The sequence below is a fragment of the Sus scrofa genome, chromosome 2, assembly GCF_054392235.1.
Source record: "Sus scrofa isolate SSC_HxYL_T2T_F1_AM1 chromosome 2, Sscrofa_HxYL_maternal_Yorkshire_Landrace_v2.0, whole genome shotgun sequence".
Classification (NCBI taxonomy): Eukaryota; Metazoa; Chordata; class Mammalia; order Artiodactyla; family Suidae; genus Sus; species Sus scrofa.
Window position 1 is genome coordinate 68079950 of NC_139384.1, and position 20800 is coordinate 68100749.

Below are 20800 nucleotides of genomic sequence, written 5' to 3' on the forward strand. Positions count from 1 at the left end.
CTCAGAGGCCAGCCGGGTGCTCAGACCAGAGAGAAGGTGACTGAGGTTGCGTTGTAAGAGCAGGGCCCCTTCTCTCAGCAGCACCAAACACCAGCACACAGGCAAGTTGGGGCCACATTACAAAAGGGAAACCATGTGGCAGGGTCCTCACAAGCACCAAGAAGCACATATAGAGGCACCCGTGCACCTGGGAGCTGGGACTTTTGCCACCCTCAAGAGCTGCCCATCAGGGGGAGGGCTACTTCTGCCCCCTGGCTGCCCACCTGGGTGGCTGGGAGGCTCCCATATCCGCCCCTGCCACACTGAGCTCTAGGACACTCTCCAGCGAGGACCAGGGAACACGTAGCTCATACTGTGAGCAGAGGCCCCGGGACCCATACAGGTGACAGACAGCTGGCCCCTTGGGGACCTGAGACTCCCACCTCCTTTTCTGAATTTCCCCTACAAGTCCAGATCCCAGCAAAGACCTCCTCCAGAGGCCAGCTTGCCTTCTAGTACTGGGACAGCCCCGTCACTCCGCCGTGTTGGTACGCCCGCTCTCCCTGGTATGTGGAATCTTGTGACAGCGCCACATCGATCTGGGACTTAAACTCATCTCCAAGGTAACTGTCCTGGAAAACAAGGTTGCAGAGATGTGTACCCAGTCAGAGGACACATACTTATCCTCCCAGCCTCGAGAACCTGCTCAGTGTCTAGCCTGTCACCACCAGTCCCAAGGAATAATCTGGAAACTTATCTTCAGGCGTAAGTAGCAAGAAACCCTCACTGGTTACCTCACCATTGGAGACAAGTATCCCAGGCCAGCTACCCAGGATGGTACCGTGGATGGAATGTTTTAGACCTCGGACCCACTACTAAGGTCTTTAAGGGGCGAGTGTCCTAGGGTCTGCATGTGTGAAGAGGGCTCCCTGGCCTGGTCTGACTGCTCTGTGGTGTGAGATGTCTCAAGATAAAGTGCCAGAGGGCTCACCTGGGACAGCTCAGGCTGGGAGAGGCCGGGCTGGCTCATCTGGGAGGGCTGGCTCATGGAGATGTAGCCCTGGGTCAGGGCGCCCTGTGAGAAGGGCTGTGATGCCACATCCTGGCTGGCCTGGCTGTTGGGGAGATTTGTCTGGCTGGGGCCTGGAAGCCCAAAGCGGTTCTTCTGGCGTCCTCCACGACCAGTCTTGCCTTTTGGGGTGCCCCGGCCTGAAAGAGAGCAATCCAGGGTTCCTTGAAGGAGGTTCTGAGCCTCATAGACAAGCACAGCTGCTCAAAGCCTGGATGTGACAAACTCCAAGGCCAAACTGCTTTTTCCCATGGGATGCTGCTTGGTGCTCACCTGTGGCTGGCCCGTTAGCTTGTCCAAAGTACCCCGGTGGCGGCATGGGCGGCATAACCAGGTTGAAGGGGATGGGAATGTTCATGGCGGCCACATGGCTGGGGCCGGCACTGATCATGCCAATCTGGTCATGGGTCTGGAAGTACATGTTTGAGGGCCGGCCTACAAGACACAAAGTGAGGAGTTCCCATTGTGGCTCAGCAGAAACAAATCTGACTAGAATCCATGGGGGCGCAGGTTTGATCCCTGGCTTTGTTCAGTGGGTTAAGGATCCAGTGTTTCCGTGAGCTGTGGTTGGGTCTCAGACTTGGCTTGGATCTGGCGCTGCTGTGGCGTAGGCTGGAGGCTATAGCTCCGATTGGATCCCTAGCCTGGGAACCTCCATATGCCATGGGTGCGACCCTAAAAAGAGAAAAAAAAAAAAAGACACAAAGTGAACAGCAGCCATCACACTGCATCCAAATAAGTCTGCTGCCCAACCCCAAACCAGCTGGTCTGCCCATAGTTGAAATGCCTGTCTTGTTCTGTCGCTGCTTAGCCTGCTCCAGCATTCTTGGTGCACCCCTGCAGCAAGATCACCTGATTCAGGATCTTACAACTCACCCCACCCCTACCCCCAACAGCCTCCTTGGGCTGGTAGCTGGGAATGCACCTTTTCTCCCAGGGGATTCTGAGAAGCACTAGCCTAAGGGGATATGAAAAACTGAAATTGTGTTGTGTTTCTAGTTTAAAAAAAAAAACCCTTTTAATGGCAAATGTCACATTTGTATTGCATGCTACCACCACCATCCCCACCACCCAACTGACCAAAAGCAAGAAAACACTAAGCTTGATAGACTAGTGGATCTTTCTGAAGACAAAAGCCCCAAGGCAATCCTGGGTCTACCCAGACCCACGGTGGACTCAGGGACAAAGGACGGACCCAGGAAACCCTTGGCTACATGCCGACTCACTGGATATGACAATGAGAGATCTGTTGTTCAAGAACACAATCTCCAGTCTGAGCCTAGAGCCCAGGAGAAAACACTGGGGCAGGGAAGGAGCCTTGCCAATTTATCATGTAAGAGGAGCAGCTAGAGTGCACCCGCCCTCAGGGTGGATGGCAAGCACATGAGAGGTAGAAGGCCAATGTAAAATGCAGGCAGGTGGCACAGTGCATGGGCAAGGTGGTCACCCTCTGTGGAGGGTGGTACAGGGAAGGGTCCCAGGAGGCAGAGGTTTGAGGGATGAGTGGAAACGGTCTACAGACTGGCTCAGGCTGGAGGAGGAGTTCCAGGCAGCAGAGACAAGGCTCAGCCTTAGTACATACAGAAACTTCACCCAGGAACAGAGGCTGTGCGCCCAACCCTAGGTCTGACAGACAGAGCTGAAGCTTCGGGAAAGCTGCAGGTGCGACCCTCCCACTGAGAAGGTGAGCAAAGGGTGCGGGGGGGCGGGGGGCACAGGGACAAACCGGCAGAGTGGCAGTATTTGCTGAGACCGCTATACACAAAGCTGTATTATTTTAAAAACATCTGGTTTTTAGAAACTGCCAAAGACCACTTATTTGATTTTAAACAAGAGAAGCTGAGAAAGAACTCTCATTGTCAGGCAGGTTTCTGTGGACTGAGGCTTGGAAGGCCACCCAGGATTGACAGGGCTGGAAGCTGTGGGTGTGGGAATGGTCAACAACCACAGGGCCGGCCCAGCACCCTGCAGAGACTCACCCTGGCTGCTCCGGTCATAAACCGATCCTGGGATAATGGCCTCCCGGGCATCATACATGGCTGTTGTCATGAAGCGGGCTCCCTACAAAAGGTTCAGATGAGTGAGGAATTGTATTTTGTCGACACCAGAAAGGACTTTCCGAAGATCTGCTGGCCTGGGAGGTGACCAGGCTGCATGGAAGGCAACCCTGAGGCTTGTCAGCCTGTATGTTTTGGGCCTTGCCCATCTCTCCTCGCCTGACCTCACCTTTGATGATGAACATTTTCGTCCCTGGGAAATCTCAGGCAGCAACCACTTCCTAAGCCCCCAGAGCACCTTGGATTTGCAAAGTGCCCGAACTACTTGTGTCTGACTCCTGGATGCCACCTGTGACGTAACATCTCATAAGCTCTAAGGCCAGAAAGACCTCAGAATGCCTAGGAGACCTGGGCGGGGGGGGAGGATGTGGCTTCGGGGACAGGTCAAGATGCACTGCTCCTATTCACACTGACACTTGGGTCTAGCCTCAGTTCACACTCGTCATGAGTCACACCTGCCATTGCTTACCTCACCACCACGTGCCTAGAATACAGGCTTGGGGAGAAAGGATTCCCAGCAGTCTCCCTCCCCGACTCCCTTCCCCTGCCCGGCACTCACCGGGTTGATGGTGTTGACCAGCTTCCTGGGCTTGCTGAACTGCATGAGGCTCTCCCGAAGATTGTTCAGAGGCCCCTCCACCAGCACCTTCTGCTCCTTGTAGTAGTTCAGCAGGTGGTTCCACAGTGGCTGCTTGGACAGGGCCTTTGGGTTGCCCACAATAATGACCCCATATCTGCAAGATGTGGGGATAAGAGCACCATGCTTAGGGCCACACAGTGAGGAGAACACCAGAAAGGAAGGTCCAAGATGAGACTAAACAAACTCAAAACCCAAGTCCAAAGTAAAAGGCGCGACACTCCTCTTTTCACTGCACAGGGACCTTGGGGGTCACTCTCAACCTCCCTGACCAAAAACCTGGCCTGCCTGTGTCCACCGTTAATGCTGGGGACAGATGGGTAACTGCAAGCCAAGGTGACTTTCATTCCAGCCCATCCTCGATCTTGCACTCGGGTTTGTTTGGGGGCAGGTTTCTGTGGAGTTCAGATATCAAAGCACTTCCATGGGCAGATGAGCTCAGAGTTGAGTCTCCTGGTTTGCAGCCATGAATCAGCCTCCCGGGCACCAGGTCATTAAAGGGGCCCAAGCAGGTTCCACAGTGGCCTTGAGCACCCTGAGGGGCTGGGGACATAAATCAATGCCCAAGCTGAGCTTCTGGTGGATACTCACCCAACTATGCTGAAGACACCCCCAGTGCTGGCTACCAAACAAACAGGGTAACAAAAACCAAGGTGCCCTCATTAAGGAAGGAAGCAACAAGTGAACATGAGCCCAATTTGTGGCTGGAACAAGGGCAACTGTCTGGTTGCCGTGTCACATTGGGGTGACACGGGGGTCCACCTTATTCTCTGGGTCCCTAATTCAGAAAAGTTATATTTCAGGAGTTCCTGTCGTGGCTCAGTGGTTAACAAATCCGAGTAGGAACCATGAGGTTGTGGGTTTGATCCCTGGCCTCACTCAGTGGGTTAAGGATCTGGCGTTGCCATGAGCTGTGGTGTAGGTCGCAGACGCGGCTTGGATCCTGAGTTGCTGTGGCTGTGGTGTACGCTGGCAGCTATAGCTCCGACTGGACCCCTAGCCTGGGAACTTCCGTATGCCACAGGTACGGCCCTAGAAAAGGCAAAAAAAAAAGTTATATTCCAGAGCCAAACAAGGCAAACGGCACTAAAATGTTAGACTCATGGATTAAATAACTCAACAGGGATTCAGACTCTGCTGTTGGGTTTGAACTTCCCTCAAGACTGAGGCCACAAAAAGCCACCAGGACACAGAAACAAAGACAACTCGTGGCTGAGACATTCTTTCTGAATTGCTCTTGAAAGCCCTCTGACCCCTAGCACTGGCAAAGCCTCTCTACCATGCCCTGTGCTGCAGCCCAAGATGTGGCTGGGGTGGGAGGATTAAGAAGAAGAGAACTAGGCAGTGGGCGGCACCTGCCTCCAGCAAGGCCCAGCATGACTTAGTCCTCCATACCGTGCTCTGGTCAAGGCCACATTAAGCCGCCTGGGATCATTTAAAAATCCAATGCCTTGGTGCTCATTTGCCCGCACACAGGAGAGGATGATGAAGTCCTTCTCACGTCCCTGGAATGCATCCACACTGGCAATCTCCACCTCCTGCAAGCAGCATTAGTCATGGTCAGCCAGCAGGCTAACCTTTGAGGACCCTCCCACCCCCAGCTTGCACAAAAAAAGTCAAGATGCAGCATCAAATCCTACCGATAACCCTGGGACCTGAAGCTTGCAGAGCCCCCAGGTGCTGGCCACCTGCTCACTGCACCTCCACTGCAGGGTGGTCAAAGGTCAGTGCCTGTGGTAGGACCCAGCAGACCCCACTGGGCACACACCTGGTAAAGCTTGGTGTGCAGGGAGCCGCTGAACTGCATGTACTGCACCAGGTAGGAGCGCTGGCCCTCATAGGGCGTGATGATGCCGATCTGGTCTGGCTTGGCACCCGCTTTCAGCAGCTTCGTGGTGATCTTTTCCACATTTGCGGCTTCCGTCCTAAGAAAGCCAGGTTTTCACTTCCCAGACTTCACCTGTGAGCTCCTGAGACCCCATCCCCTGCTCCCGCCCAAGGCTGGAGGCTGTGGGAGGCTCGGGGGCAGCTCTGCCTCCAGCACAATCCTGTGAAGGCCTGCCCAGGGTGCCCACAGCTGGGCTGCCCGTCCTTTACCAAAAGGGTCATGAGGGCCAGAAAAGGTTCACAAATGGGCTTGTAAAGGATCTGCTCAACATAAAAACATACGCTGAAAAAATGAGGAGGACATATGCTGTTGGTTTAAATGTCTGAAGAGAATGAGGATAAGGAAGACAAGGACAAGTTTCAGCACCTCATTAAAACAAAACCACAGGTTAGCAGTCACTGGAAAAACCATCTCTGAAGCCAGGAGATACACTGCAGATGAGCCTCTGCTTACCTGTTCAGGTAGGAGGTGCCAGAGCTGGCAATCTCCTCTTGGCCCTGGGTCACATAAAAGAACATTGGCTTATCTGGTTGGGGCCACTGGAAGTCAAACCCCTTCTTCACACGATCCGCTGTCATTGTAGAGGGAAAAAAAGACAACACCCCATCAGAGAAGAAAAGTGTAGCCAGTGCTGGCTGAGCTGGGGTGGAGAGCTGAGTGGAGGCCATGCCATCCTGGGCAAAGGCAAATAATGGAGCAGGAGACAGCAGGTCCCAAGAAAGAGATCCAGGTCTGCAGGGCCCGGGCAGGCCACCGAATGGGTCCTCTGACCAAAATTCCCAGGAATGCTCACCACCATGCCTGGTTGCCTGGTATAAAACCAACTACTCGCTGAACAGATCTCATTGGGTAGTGCTTTCTGCAGTCTAAAAGAACTCTGTCTACCACAGGGTAACAAAGATATTCTGTTTCCTTCTAGAAGCTTTATGTTGTACTTTAAGGGACTCATATACCCCTATAACTGGCTTTTAAGGATGACACTATTGAACTGGGCTTGACACATAAACCAGGGCTTGCATACAGGTGGGTCTGCCTGTGGATGCTATCCTGGGCGCTGTGAGCAGTGTCACAGCCACTGCCCCTTTACAGTATGAGCATGACATCTTCTAGTCTGAGCTGCCACCTTCATCTGGCTCTTCATGTTCAACTTGGGTGCTTGGTCCTATGCATAGCCTTATATTTTAAAAAACCAGCTTGTCAAATCATACACTCCTCCCACCACTTCGGGAATTCTGACTGGAATTGCATCTAATCAACAGATTAGCGTAAGAAAACTGATTTTGTGCAGTGAAGAAGCCTAATATTAATGAGGGAAGCCCAATCCGTGAAGACACATTTATGATCCCTTTTATGTCAAAACTGAAAATGAGGCAAAGCCCATCTCTATCATTCAAGTGAGAGCAGAGTCTGGACTTGTCAGCCCAGGGGCTGCTGGGAAACACTTAATCACCAGCTGGGGGTAGGGCGAGGGCTAATCTGTAGTGCTCGCCAACATCTGTGCTGTAAACACTCTCACCACCACTCATGTCAGGCTACCCCGAGTCCATGGGCCTGGGCAGGCACCAGCACTGCCCTGGATAAGGGGCACTTCGGGGCTGCAAGGAGTTGGTCAGGCTGTACTTACATTCATGTGCTGGTTACCCAGGTGTGTTCACTTAATGCAAACTAACAAGGCTGAACACTTGGAATCTGGGCACTTCTTTACACTTCAATAGAGTTTAAAGAAATACACTTATGTGGTGCTATGTCCTGGGCACTGATGGTTCAACACTGAACCACCACCACCAATCCCTGCCTGTGGAGGTAGTTTGAGCAGGCAAGGGTCTGAATCAGCATTAAGTGGCAACTCTCCCAACAAGTGTCAATTGCATCAGAGAATCAATCACAAACAAGCTCCTTGTCACCTGGCCAGCTCTAGCCACATCTGCGGCATATGGAAGTTCCCAGGCTAGGAGTCGAATTAGAGCTGCAGCCGCCAGCCCACACCACAGTGCCGGATCTGAGCCGCATCTGTGACCTATGCCACTGTGGCAGTGCTGGATCCTTAACTCACTGAACAAGGCCAGGGATCAAACCCACAGCCTCATGGGTACTATGTCGGATTCTTAACCCACTAAGCCACAATGGGAACTCCAGCACTTTTTTTTTTTTTAATCCCTGCCAGGCCAGTTATCAGATCTGAGTTGCAGTTTTGACCTCCACTGCAGCTGCAGCAATACCAGATTCTTAACCCACTGTGTAGGGCTGGGGATCAAACCTGCAATCCAGCACTCCAGAGACACTGCCAACCCCACTATGCCACAGTGGGAACTCCAGATTTTTTTTTTTTCTGGGCACAACCACGGCATGCAAAAGTTCCTAGGCCAGGGATTGAACCCGTACCTCAAAAGTGACAACACTGGATCCTTAACAGCTAGGGCACCAGGGAACTCCCCAGTAGCATTCTAAGTGTCAAGACTGCACCACATGGCAACTGCATGGCCCTGGATAGACACGCACACTTCTCAGCCTCAGCCTTCTCACCTATAAAATGGGCAAAAGGGGAGTTCCCATTGTGGCTCAATGGTAACAAATTCAACTAGCATCCAAGATGATGCGGATTCAATCCCTGGCCTCGCTCAGTGGGTTAAGCTTCTGGCATTGTGGTGTAGGTCAAAGATGCGGCTAGGATCTGATATTGCTATGGCTGTGGTGTAGGCCGGCAGCTGCAGCTCTGATTTGACTCCTAGCTTGGGAGCTTCCATATGCCTAGGGTGCAACCCTAGGAAGAAAATAAACAAATAAAATTTCAAAAATAAAACAGGTAAAACAAAGCTGACATGGTAGGCTGTTGGCATTAACGAGATACTAAGTCAGTGGTTCTCGAATGAATGCTGCTCTCAGAACCGCTTTATACTCTGAAAAGTGGAAAAGTCTAAACAGCTACTGTTTTTGTGGATTACATCTACTGATATTCACTGCACTTTAAAACCCAGAAACTTAAAATACTTAAAAATTCATTTAAAAATAAACATATTAGGAGTTCCCGTCATGGCGCAGTGGTTAACAAATCCGCCTAGGAACCATGAGGTTGCGGGTTCGATCCCTGCCCTTGCTCAGTGGGTCAAGGTTCCGGCATTGCCGTGAGCTGTGGTGTAGGTCGCAGACGCGGCTCGGATCCTGCGTTGCTGTGGCTCTGGCGTAGGCTGGCAGCTACAGCTCCGATTCGACCCCTAGCCCGGGAACCTCCATATGCTGCAGGAGCGGCCCAAGAAATGGCAAATAAAAAAAAACAAAAACAAAAAAAAAAATTAAAAATAAATAAATAAAAATAAACATATTAGGAGTTCCTGCTGTAGTGCAGTGGGTTAAAGATCCAGCGTTGTCTCTGGTGGCATGGGTTTGATCCCCCGCCTGGTATAATGGGTTAAGGATCTGGCGTTGCTGCAGCTATGGCGCAGGTTGCACCAGGAACTTTCATATGCTGCAGGTGCGGCCAAGAAAGGAAAAAATAAATAAGAATAATAAAAATTTTTTGAATGCCTGAATTTTCCACTAAAATACGTATTTAGTGAATTTCTGTAAGTCACTTCACTATCCTGATTACTCCTGTTCCTAGTCTCCCATGAGCCCCTGCAGCATGTGAGGATGGTGAGGCCTCCCAGATATGTGGCTGGAAAAGGGTAGTGTATTTTATGACCCTTCCCACTACTGTGGAATTCTGCCCCTGATTCTACAGGAAAGCTGGACAGGTCATCCTGTAGGTCAGTGACAATGGCCAATGGCCATTCTACTCTGCCCTGTGCTCACAAGGCCTCTGACCCCAAGTGACGCTGTGGCAGCCTTGCCGGCCGTTGAAATGGGTGTGCCTGCTCGCCCAGTCAGGCAGAGCTTCCAAAGGCTGACAACCACAGTATGTCTACGAGTCCTTCCTTCAAGCACCTCACACACCTGTCTTAGGAGGACATCCTCTCCCATCACACAGAGAATCATAAGAACGTGAACTCAGGGATCAGCAAATTTAGTACTCTTCACTTCCGCATCCACGACGTTGCCTGCTACAGGCATGTGGTAGTGACAACACACAGCAGTCTGTGTGCACTGCTGACTCATGCTGAGGCTTTCTGTGCATTAGTGGAGGTGTGGCACAGCCAGAGGATGCGCACACAATAGGACAGTGTCACCATGAAAGTAGTTTGGCCTCTGTTGTGCAGAGGTCTTTGTGACCCCAGGGGTCTGGACTTTGAGAACCACTGACAGAAGAAGGAGTTAGGGGGTGGTCAGCTCTACCACCCCGCTTTTGTGTGTTTTGTGTGATAAGCCAATGGTGGGAAATCTCATGTAGTGACTCTGAACTTTACAAAGAGGCAGGCTTCTTCCCTGCCCATACTCCAAAGCTACCCAAAACTCAGGGTGCACATTCTGCCCCACTGACCACTGTGCCTCTCTGAGGCAGTTGTTGCATAAGGCCACTCAGGAGGGAGAGTGATGCAGGGTTTTGTCTCCCCAGGTTTCCCAGCCTGGGCTGGGCATTACCTGCAGTAACGCCGTTCTGAAGAGAGCCCTCATAGAAGATGTTGGACGGGAAGGCACTGAGTGCAGGGTGCATCCGATACTGGACCTGGAGACGGATGGGACGGATGCCCAGGACCACCAGGCGCTCGAAGAGTGACTGGGACAGCCCAGCCTTGGCCGCCTTCTTGCACATCACCACAGGGCCCAGCTGGCAGTGGTCACCCACAAGGATCAGCTGTGGTGAGAGGCCCACAAAGATGAGAAGCTCAAGCATGGAACAGCTTAGATGTCCGCTTGCAGGGGACTAGGAGGCCCAGGGTCCATATAACCACCCCACTATGCAAATTCAAGTGGCAAGATACTAACTGGGGGTGGGGAAATGCCCACCACATATAAGAAACACACAAATTTGCACTGAGAACCACCTGAAGGTACTGTGTGGTGACTGCACCCTTCAAAGACACTCTCAAAGGGCGTCAAACAGCACCGAAAGACATTTGAAAAACCTAACCTCCAGCCCTAAGAATTACACAGAACTGGAACAAAAGGGAACAAAAGAGTGCATAACAATTTTCAAAAAAGACAATAATGTGTCTTGGCCTACCTGCTTGGCTCCGAGGACCACAGGGACCATGCACTCTGGCTCGGTGGCCTGGGTGCTTTCGTCGATTAAAATGGAGCGGAACTGCATCTTGGCAAGCCTCGGGTCCCCTGCGCCCACACATGTGCAGCAGATGACATCTGCATTCTGGGGAAGAGTGTGCGCCAGGCATCAGGGCACCTGCACAGTTGATGTTCCCAGACCCCAAAGGGCAGGCAGGACAGTTATGCAGACACCATTCCAGGCCATGCCCTTCCGACAACATCTACTATTCAGGCTAAAGTGACGCTGATTTAAGCGATGGGCTTTGTGCCTAAGAAAGGGCTCAGTGCCTCGAGACAGCCTCTGAGGGGCAGTGCTGAGCCAAGGAAAACATACTCAAAACCAAGGCCCACTTTTGTAGGTTTGTCAGGAAAGAGCAGGACCCCCACCTGACCCCCACCCTGTGTGCAGACCAGATTCCTAAGAACTCTCCTATGGAGGAGAGTTCTCTCCTCAAACTGAAAAAAAACTGACTAAAAGCACCGTTCTGGGCTTATTAATAAATCCAAACGAGTCTCTGAGCCCAAACAAACAGACAAAAGCCCAAAGGCCCAGGCCCAGGCCCATTCTCCAGGCAGCAGGGCGGGTAAGGAGCTCACCATGAGCAGCTCCCTCTCGGCGGTGCGCTTCAGGGCCCGGTACCGCTTCTCATCTGCGGATGACAGCTCCCCAGTCTCATCCTTCAGCTGCTGCAGCTTCTGGAGCTCTGGCATGCTGGAAACACAGGGGCACATGAGTGGGTGTGGGAGGGGTGCCCCTGTGTTTCCAGGGCCTGCACAGGGGAGGCACACCTCGCTTAAGGCTGGTTACCCAATGCCTACCTGTCCATGTTCCTGATCTGGTTGTGCAGGGCCAGGAATGACACCGGGGAGTCAATGGCCTCGCGGCTCTTAGCACAGAGCCGCACAACTTTGAGCCCAGTCTGGTGGATCTTCTCGGTCAGCTGATCCACAGCTATGTTGCTTGGAGCACAGACGAGCACGGGCCTTCAACACAAGGTGAGTGAATGTCTCAGTGCTCGCCCAGAGAAAAGCCTAATTAGCCAAGGCTGTGGTTTTGAATCATGGGCAGTGGAGCCAGCTCTAGATCTAAGACAAAGGCCACGAGCGACATGATGCTGAAAGAGCTAAAACCTAGATGGTCTGGAGTTTCCCCTCCCCCCCGATCTTCACTCCACTCATGCAAAGCACTGCTAACATCTGAGTCCAATATCTTCCCCTCCTATTCGTGCTATAAAGACTTTCAAAGCTCCGAGGTGCACGCAGGCACAACACAACCCAGGACTGAACCTACCCACTGCAGCCTTTACAAGAACAGAACGTTTCCTTGTTAAAAGCAATCAACAAGGCCAGATCTCTAATACAAACGGTGTAGAATGTAGCATACCAGGTACCCGTGGCCCCAAGGTCTTCTGGAAGACAAGCCTCCCTCTCTACCCACCGTGGGCTATGCAGAGCCCTACCCATTGCCTTGCCGAGCCAGGTGGTAGACGATGGTGGCTGAAGTCACCGTCTTCCCTGTGCCTGGTGGGCCTTGGATCAGGCTCAGTGGTCTTTGCAGCACAGTCTTCACGGCATAAACCTTCGGATACAAGTGGCCATTAGGGCTGCAGATGTGGCAGAGAGCCACTCACCCGGCAGGCTCTGCAGTCCAGGACCCTCCTGTCCCCAGGATAGGTGAGAACCTGAGAGTGGTTGAGGTCTGGGAGCCCCTGTGCCGTGAAGCGCTTCGGCAGCTGGCACTTGATGATCACATCCTCCACCTCATGGCCGAGCAGTTTGTGGTAGATGTAGCCTGACACAGAGGTCTCATCCACAGCAAAGGTTTTCAATGCACTCTGCATCCTGAAAGGAAAGCTCCAGGTCAGTGGCATGCACAGCCATGGAGCTAGTGTGCAGACCTGGCCCTCTGTGACATGGGGAAGCACGGAGATGCTGGAGGTAGTAGCCACGCCAAAGGCAGGTTGACTGCCGGGGAAGCAGAGGAGGGGAAAGAGGTGGACATACCTGTCGAATGATGTTGACTTCCACACAAAATCCACCTGGAAATTATGAGTCACCTCCACGGGAGCACCCACACTGCTCCGAAGCTCAATAGCGATCTCATCGCCATAATCTATGCCACTGAGTTAAGTTTCATTCTCATCAAAATCATTTCTGAGGAGCCCTCACTCGGTTACAGAACAGACAGACCCTCCTCTGCATCAAACAGAGAAAACACAGCCAGACCCCATGTTCTCACTGACAGGTTCTGTCCACTGTGTCCGGGCCACCACAGCCCAGCTCGGAGCAGCCAAGCCCAGGGCTCAGGTTCCAAACCCTGACTGTGAGCCTCTGCAGAGCCCTCAGGTGCAGAGCTTGGAGCACCCTGGCTTCTGCCTAAGCAGCTCTTTTTTCAGTTTTATACAAACAGTGCCCCCTCAGAGTACAACTAAAGACAGGGCTTCATGACCTGAAACAAACATGACTCGAAGGGGCTGTTGCAGCCATGGCTCTACGCAAAACACTCTTTCCTCCCCCTGAGGCCCCAAGACCCCTCCCCAGGGCGATCCACACACAGGTCTCCTGTGCTCAGGACAAGCTGTCAGAGACTTGGGCAGAGGTGCCTGTGCCAGCCCTTCTTTACACAAAGGATACTATCAGGGACCTTGATGACGTGACCGATCCCTTTCCATAGGGGTGCCAAGTCCCCTTTGTACCGCAGGCATATCTCATCCCCCTGCATGAGTCGCATGTCTTACAGGGAAAAGACAGCAAGAAAGTTAGTGTTTTCAATATGTGCCACAGATGCCACCATGAAGGTTCAAATTAAGGGACACTTTACAAGGGTAAAACTAGGAATTTTATGCTACTTATGATCACAAATATTTTAAAACTTAAAATCACCTCTTAACCAAATTATGACTAAATCCTCATTACCAGAGTCAGTCTTGGGCAAAGTGAAGTAGGCGATTCTCTTCTTGTTAAGGCCCAGGTCCCACCTGACCGTGATGTTATCTTGAGTCTGAGCACATAAAAAATAAGAACCCTGTTAGCCTGCGACACAGACACAGGCCTGGACTCCTCGTGTCTGGGTTTCCACAGGCATGTGCCCTATGGTGAGCAGCACTCCACAGCCTGAAACATCAACCAGGGCACATCTAGGAGAGAAGCCATTAGGACCTCAAAACCTGCACAGGACGACCAGGAGACCCCCACACAGACGTCTATTCTTGAAGGCAGCTTGTCTGTGGACTGTGGAAGAAGAGAAGGAAGCTGATGGTTGAGGACACAGCCCATGAGCCTCAAAGCTCCCGCTTCCTAAGCACAGTGCCCATGGGACGGGCATAAGACGTGTTCTCGGCGTGCTGTGGGCTCCTGGTATCTGGGTCTCGCAGCTGTGGGCAAAGGCTACAAACCCGACTGTAAGGAACTTTTGTTGGATTTAACAACAGAAAACACCCAGGGGTGTCTGCCCACAGGTTGCTCCCTCGCCTGTCCTCAATCCACGGTTGTGTCTCTTGGCGGCTGCGATTCAGCCCATATCAGCATTTGCAATCTGCAGAGGAAACTGCCCTCCCCTGACCTTAGGAGAGATGCTTTGTTAAAATGACCAAACCCTCCTGAACACACCACATCACCTGGGACTCCTTCAGTTTCTTATCGTAGTCGGCCTCCAGCTTGACCAGAGGACCGAATATGTTCTGGTACTGGTAGGCATCCTCGTACCGCAGGAGGACATGCTGTGGCTCCTCATCTACTCCCGGCTTCTCCAGGTCCTCCAAGGTGGCAGAGGGATTTTCCTAGAGGACAAGAACCAGCACTATTCTTCCCTGTTTTCACTATATGGGGCTATATGGGGGCTCACCAGTCACCAGAGGCACAGGGTGCACCCAACACTTCTCAGAACGAGCTCACGTTAGACTGACAGAGAGAGGGACGCCCAGTGGCTGGTGGTGTCCATCCCCTAAGGAGAGCACTCGTATGGGGAAGTCCACCTGGTGGACATCCCAGGTACACAGCTCAACACACCTATACCATCAGATGGCCTCATTCCCTAGCAAGTGCCTAGCCCCTGAACTGGGAGAAAGAAACATTTTCCTGGCTGCCCGAAAGAATACCCGTTTCTCTGGCTGGGTCAAAGAGAAAGGGAGGCCCACCTCCCCATTTCCTTCTGATCCCATACTGCCAACAATGCACACTTCCCTGGCAGAGCCAAACTGTATGTGGGCTGTTTGGACACAGACAGGAATGATGAGATAACAGTAGCCACCTAATAATCTGCTTGAAAAATATACTGACTTGCACTTGAAGTGAAAATAAATTCACATTTAACATTTCTGATTACATCTGTGCCTAATTAAAATTTCTAGCCTAGTTTTTTTTTTTTTTTTTTTTTTTAAGGCCTGCACCTGTGGCATATGGAAGTTCCCAGGCCCAGGGTCGAATCAGAGCTCCAGCTGCTGGCCTACGCCACAGCCACAGCAATAGCAATGCCAGATCCAAGCCATGTCTGCAACCTATACCACAGCTCACAGCAACACCGGATCCCCAAACCACTGAGCGAGGGCAAGGGTTGAACCTGCATGCTCATGGATACTAGACAGATTAGTTTCCGCTGTGCCACAAAGGGAACTCCCTAGCCTAGTTATTACATCTAAACAGCAGGACCACAGAAAGGCTTCCCTGGAGAAATGATCTGGAGGCAGGATAGGAATCCTGCTGCCTGGCCTGAGAGGCCCTCTCCCCTTCACCTGTCTGGCTGCTCTGGGCCCGACATCTCTGCCCTTTGGGACCCTGACCCCATTCCCACTCAAGGTCTGCCCCCAGCCTGGTGTCACCCTGGCTCTGACATGTCACAGGCTCAATAAGGTTTTACAAAGTAGACCTGAACTCCTGTTTACCCAGGCCCAACTCCTCCTGACATGGCCACCTAAAGCCATTTATGGTCTGTTCCCATTTTCCTCCTTCCCACCACTCACTCCTGCCCTCAGCAAGAAGGGAGAAACTGTTGGAGTTTCTATGTGGCGTAGCGGGTTAAGGATCTGACGCTGTCACTAGAGTGGCTCAGGTCACTTCTGTGGCACAAGTTTGAGCCCTGGCCCAGGAACTTCAAGCTTTCCTTTCCCAGAGGCCTGAAAGGAGATGCCCGGGGAACCCTCGTCCCAGCAAGGGGCCACTCCAGGTGGAAATTCATTGGCGCTCCTTCTAGAATCTCCTGACACTACCCCCAGCTCCACCTCCCTTCCTGGAAATTTGGTGCTGAGGTGGATGTGCATTTCCAGCAGGCCCCGCACCTTCCAGAGCTCCTCCAACTTGTTGATCTGCTGGGCAGTGATCTGCCGGGCCCGCAGCTGCTCCTGCTCTGAAGGGATCTTGACCAGCCAGGACAGGAAGCAACGGTCCTGGATCAGGGGCTGCCACTGTGAGCTGTCCCAGTTGATGTCCTTGAGGCTGCTCTGACTGGCACAGGGTTGCCTGCAAAAGCCCCAAGAGTGGAAAGCCCACGTAAGGATGACCTCTGCTCCCACCTCAAAGTGGCATTTCCTACATTTTATTATATGATCACATTACCATTAAATTGTTAGCAATAAATTGCATCTCCCCATGCACTTGAGTTCTGAACTCTTAAAACTCAGAACAGACTTTGCTTTTATAGAATTGCTTTTATGATTTAACCAGAACACACCCCACAAGAGTTACTCAACATTCCCAACTCTCTAACAGGCCCCAATCTCTCGAATCTCCTTACACCTTGCCGGTCAGCAGAAACCATTTCAAAGTATCTTAAAGCTCCATGGAGTAGCCGAGTCTTCTGGGAAGGCGACTGGGGCTGAAAAGGGACCCCACCCTCACCTGCACAGCAGCACCACAACTGAGTCAGCCTTGGCAGGGATGAAGCCGAGGAGGAAGACATTGCGGCAGCCACAGTTATAACACTCCAAAACCGTCTCCCCCAGGGGCCCATCCTTGTGCAGAGTCACCTCTTTGCATTTTGCCCTCACGAGGTGATTTACGATGTGGCTGAAACCAGGAAATGATAAATAGTTAACACCCAAAGTTTGGCTTTTCACCACTTCCAATTTTTGAGCCCCGTTAAAAGTTCCGGTACCGTTCACGGTCCATTAACAGGAACGGTCACACCTCATCCATCTGGCATCCCAGGGGACCAGCCCGCCCCTGAACTGGCTCCCCACTGAGCATAAAAATCAATCCGACTCAAACCATTTTTAAGGAAAACTTCCCTAACACGTTTCACATAGTTCCTGCTTCTCCCCTGCTCTCACCCCTCCCCAGTTCCTGCTTTCTTAAATCCAACTTATCAGGCCTGACTGAATCTATCTCTGGGGCCAAGGCTGCTGTCCTGGAGAGGCAGGAGGCTTGCCCCTCCCACTGCTCCTCTTTGCTCCCTGTAGTTTCTCTGCTGCTCCTTTCAAAATCACTTCTCATGGCCCCTGTGCCTGCTTCCAGGAGCAAAATCCCTTCTCATTGCTGCAGGCCAGGAAACCTGATAACCAAATGTATTAGAAACCTGAGGACAGTAAAAAATATGGAGTGGGGGCAGGGGATGTGGGGTGGTCAGGACTATTTTCCGGAAGCACAGGGCCAGCTCTGAACTGTCTGAAAGCCCTGCCACCTTGGCTCTTTCCTTGCTGCGTGTGGCCAGGGCTCTGCCATCCTTCTCATTTCCAGCTCATGGCTCACCTAAGCCAGGGCCTTACTGAGTTCTCCAGTCACTGAATTCCACCCGCCGTCATGCCAGCCACACTCTGGGGCACCTCAGGCTCTCCCAGCCACCCCTGCCATCTGCGGCCTTGCTGCAGGTTTGTCAGATGCTAAGCATGCCTATGGGGCCTCCAGCCTTCCCTTTGCATCACCTTGGGAAACCCTCCTCCAAGCTACGGCTCAGATGCCAACATCCTAACCCTCTTTGGCCCCAGGAAGACTGTCAGATTATCTAACTAATCATCACTGCTCTCAGTACCTCCAAAGCCCCCCAATTCCCTCTGGAGCCACCACCACTGGCATTCTACCAGAATCAGTGATTTTCTCCTGTTTTTCTATGCTCACCTCACCCCATTACACTGGAAGCTTCCTGAGGACGAGTGGCTACCCCTTCACCCTCACAATCTGACCTTGCACAGAATACACAATACTGGTTGACTGAGGGTTTTCCCTTAGAGGCCCCTTGCTCACTTCCTTGATTTTGGCTCTGCTGACCGGAAGCTGGGGTTGCCAGCTAAGACAAGTTTTATTTAATTGCTTTTCCTGCAGAAGAGGAACTAACGCAAACAGAGTCACACTTACATTACCCAGAACATTCAGAAGACAGGATGCCAGTCTCTTCTGATTACTGTGAAGATGCTCTTCCTTTCCAATCTCTAAAGAAAACCAGCCCCCTTTCTTGCTTCACTCAGAACCCCACCACTAACTCCAAGGTGGCACAAGATCTGACTATCCTGTGTCCTCAGGCCACATGATGGTGAACCCTGGTCCACAGCTGCCAAAGCACAGGAAGAGTAGGGGCTCTGTACAAATAAACCTGCCTATGAATTCGGTCACTTTATTTCTCTAAAACACGAACCTCAGAGGAAGGTGACACCTTCCCTTTCCCCGAGGCATATGGAGGTTCCCAAGCTAGGGGTTGAATTGAAGCTGCAGCTACCAGCCTATGCCACAGCAACTCGGGATCCAAACTGTGTCTGTGACATAAAGCACAGCTCATGACAATGCCAGATCCTTAACTGACTGACTGAGTCCAGGAATCAAACCCTCATCCTCATGGATACTAGTCAGGTTCATTACTGCTGAGACACGACGGGAACTCCAAAGATGACTCTTGCTGGCAATTTGGAGCCTTGTCCCAAAGATATTCTGCTTTGCTTCTCTACGGCAATGGAATGAGTCGCTGCATATCATGGCAACCCTGAAGGAGCCACTAGGGCCAGACCCATGTCAGCAGTGGGGGCTGAGGAGTCCCACTTGAGCTTAGACAAACGGACTCTCCCCTGGAGTCCGAGTACCCGCACAATGCTGGTCTCACCCCAAACACAAAACAAGGGACCCAGTCACAGCTGCTGCTGATCAACAGCAGGAAGGGAAGCCCAGAGTCAACGGTCAAGTGAACTTAATTTAATCTGATGATTCAGGATCTGGCCCATATTAGCCTCAGGACTGCTCCGATGAGCTAAGGCCAGAGGGAGCCTCCTCAGGAAGCGGCTCCCATGGATGCCCATTAGTGTCTTGGGAACATCCTCCCCAGGCACCCAGTAATGAAGATGAATAGGCATGCCAGGAGCTCATCTTGCAGAAAAATATAAATAAAAACTGGGAACGAGAATTAAGCCAACCCTACTTGCATAATAAAAAGAACCGCAGAGAATAAATCAAGGGTAAATACATTAAAGCATTCACACACCACCATCTGTTTCAAGTTAAACCGGTCACAGAGGAGGGGAAAAAACCAGGTTTGTTAGCGTGATTTTATATTGTGCTTTGCTTCAACATTTCCATAATTTACACACAAATCTGAGCACAGCACTGATTAAAGACACATGCTCGGTTTGATTATCTACCTGCCAGAAGTATTTCCACGTCCATTACAGAACCACTTCTTGCTAGTATTACAGTAAACCACGCAAGCAGGATCGTGTATTCCGCAGTAACTAAAAAAGTCAAAACATCAACAGTTAAAGCTGGAGATCGCTCTCTGGTTTTAATTTGGCAGGATGTAAAATTCTTTCCTCTTACAACATTTTTAAGTTTTTCATTAAATACATACTCAAACCCAACAATCCCACTAACAAAATCCAATCAGTTAACTTGCAGAAGCTTCCTGACCCTGCTGAATGCAAGGAAGGGGTTGGGGTGCTGCATAGACTCCTCAGAGACACCCCGGCAGGCAGCAAAGCCCCTGCCAGGTGCCGGTGCAAGAGCTGTGCAAGGTGCCAGGTGAGCCCAATAATGGAGGCCTAACACCCCCAAGGTGACCTAGTTGCTCCCCTTGGCCTCGAATTTTAGGAACTGTGACTTTTAAGCGGGGAACTCAGCATCCCTAGCTCTAGGGGCACAGAAGAAACGCTGAGACCATGCTTCGTTTACAGTGCCTTCCACACTCCGGCAGAGGGCGCCATGCTCCTAGGAACACTCAGCTCAACCCAGCAGCAGAGGGTCCTGGGGTGTGGACTGACCTCGGGAAAGCCCCCTGGACTCCCTTTTCTTTTTTTTTTTTTTTTTGTCTTTTTTTTTGCTATTTCTTTGGGCCACTCCCGCAGCATATGGAGGTTCCCAGGCTAGGGGTCGAATTGGAGCTGTAGCCACTGGAACTAGCCAGAGCCACAGCAACGCAGGATCCGAGCCACGTCTGCAACCTACACCACAGCTCACGGAAGCGCAGGAACGTTAACCCACTGAGCAAGGGCAGGGACTGAACCCGCAACCCCATGGTTCCTAGTCAGACTGGTTAACCACTGCGCCACGACGGGAACTCCTGGACTCCCTTTTCTGAAAAATCAACACACCAAAAACAGAAACACTGGCTCTCCACAGAGTTCTGTATGTAGATGAAGCCAAAACCCAGTCCCAAACCAGAATGTGCTCTGGCCAAGAACCTTCCCAACACCTCACATCAAAGGGACACTCCTGGCTCCACTTCACGGGGATGGCAGAAGGGGGAGGGGGTATGCAGATTTTAACCACCTAGAGCTTCTCCAGGACCATGTCACAGGTATCTTCATATATAAGAGATACACTAATACATATGTAAAAACATTTGTCAATGTAAACAAAGAGCCAACATAAAGTAAAAAAGTCTGTCCACCAAATAGGGAAAGGACAGTGCTGTGTTCCATGGTGGATGAAGACCCTGGAGGGGCAGCATGCCCATGGGATGGGCGGAGCTGAGCAGAGGCCTAGGCCCACTGCCCTGACTGGCGGAGTGCCCTGAGCAAGATCATTTCACCTCTTTTGGTCTCAATTTCCTCATATGTGTGTAACAAAAAAGCAAGATTAAGTCCAAACATAAGGGATGGGTCCTCCTCTAGATGAGAATTCCA

At 51.6% G+C, this 20800-nt stretch overlaps 1 protein-coding gene and 1 long non-coding RNA gene across 3 annotated transcripts in view; one reads left to right on the forward strand and one right to left on the reverse strand.

The window, feature by feature from the left end:
• The window catches only part of UPF1 (UPF1 RNA helicase and ATPase), a 38498-nt gene that overhangs the window by 2014 nt on the left and 15684 nt on the right, over nt 1-20800 (reverse strand). The window contains exons 3-23 of one of the 2 annotated variants that reach the window (XM_021083471.2): nt 19322-19411; nt 16602-16769; nt 16043-16223; nt 14387-14548; nt 13686-13770; nt 13404-13502; nt 12774-12882; nt 12452-12611; nt 12230-12348; nt 11589-11753; nt 11367-11481; nt 10729-10872; nt 10146-10359; nt 6084-6201; nt 5511-5667; nt 5138-5280; nt 3665-3839; nt 3028-3109; nt 1322-1483; nt 971-1188; nt 489-611 (exon numbers count right to left, since the gene is read on the reverse strand). In XM_021083471.2, the coding sequence (XP_020939130.1) occupies nt 492-611; nt 971-1188; nt 1322-1483; nt 3028-3109; nt 3665-3839; nt 5138-5280; nt 5511-5667; nt 6084-6201; nt 10146-10359; nt 10729-10872; nt 11367-11481; nt 11589-11753; nt 12230-12348; nt 12452-12611; nt 12774-12882; nt 13404-13502; nt 13686-13770; nt 14387-14548; nt 16043-16223; nt 16602-16769; nt 19322-19411 (2986 nt within the window). In that variant the 3' untranslated portion in view covers nt 489-491. Of the gene's footprint in view, nt 1-488; nt 612-970; nt 1189-1321; nt 1484-3027; nt 3110-3664; nt 3840-5137; nt 5281-5510; nt 5668-6083; nt 6202-10145; nt 10360-10728; nt 10873-11366; nt 11482-11588; nt 11754-12229; nt 12349-12451; nt 12612-12773; nt 12883-13403; nt 13503-13652; nt 13771-14386; nt 14549-16042; nt 16224-16601; nt 16770-19321; nt 19412-20800 lie in introns of both variants that reach the window. The other variant, XM_021083470.2, reaches the window with a different exon arrangement.
• On the forward strand, nt 2377-15092 carry LOC146405433 (uncharacterized). Its single transcript, XR_014837403.1, has 2 exons — nt 2377-2732; nt 10120-15092. It is a non-coding gene; the product is annotated as an uncharacterized LOC146405433 (long non-coding RNA).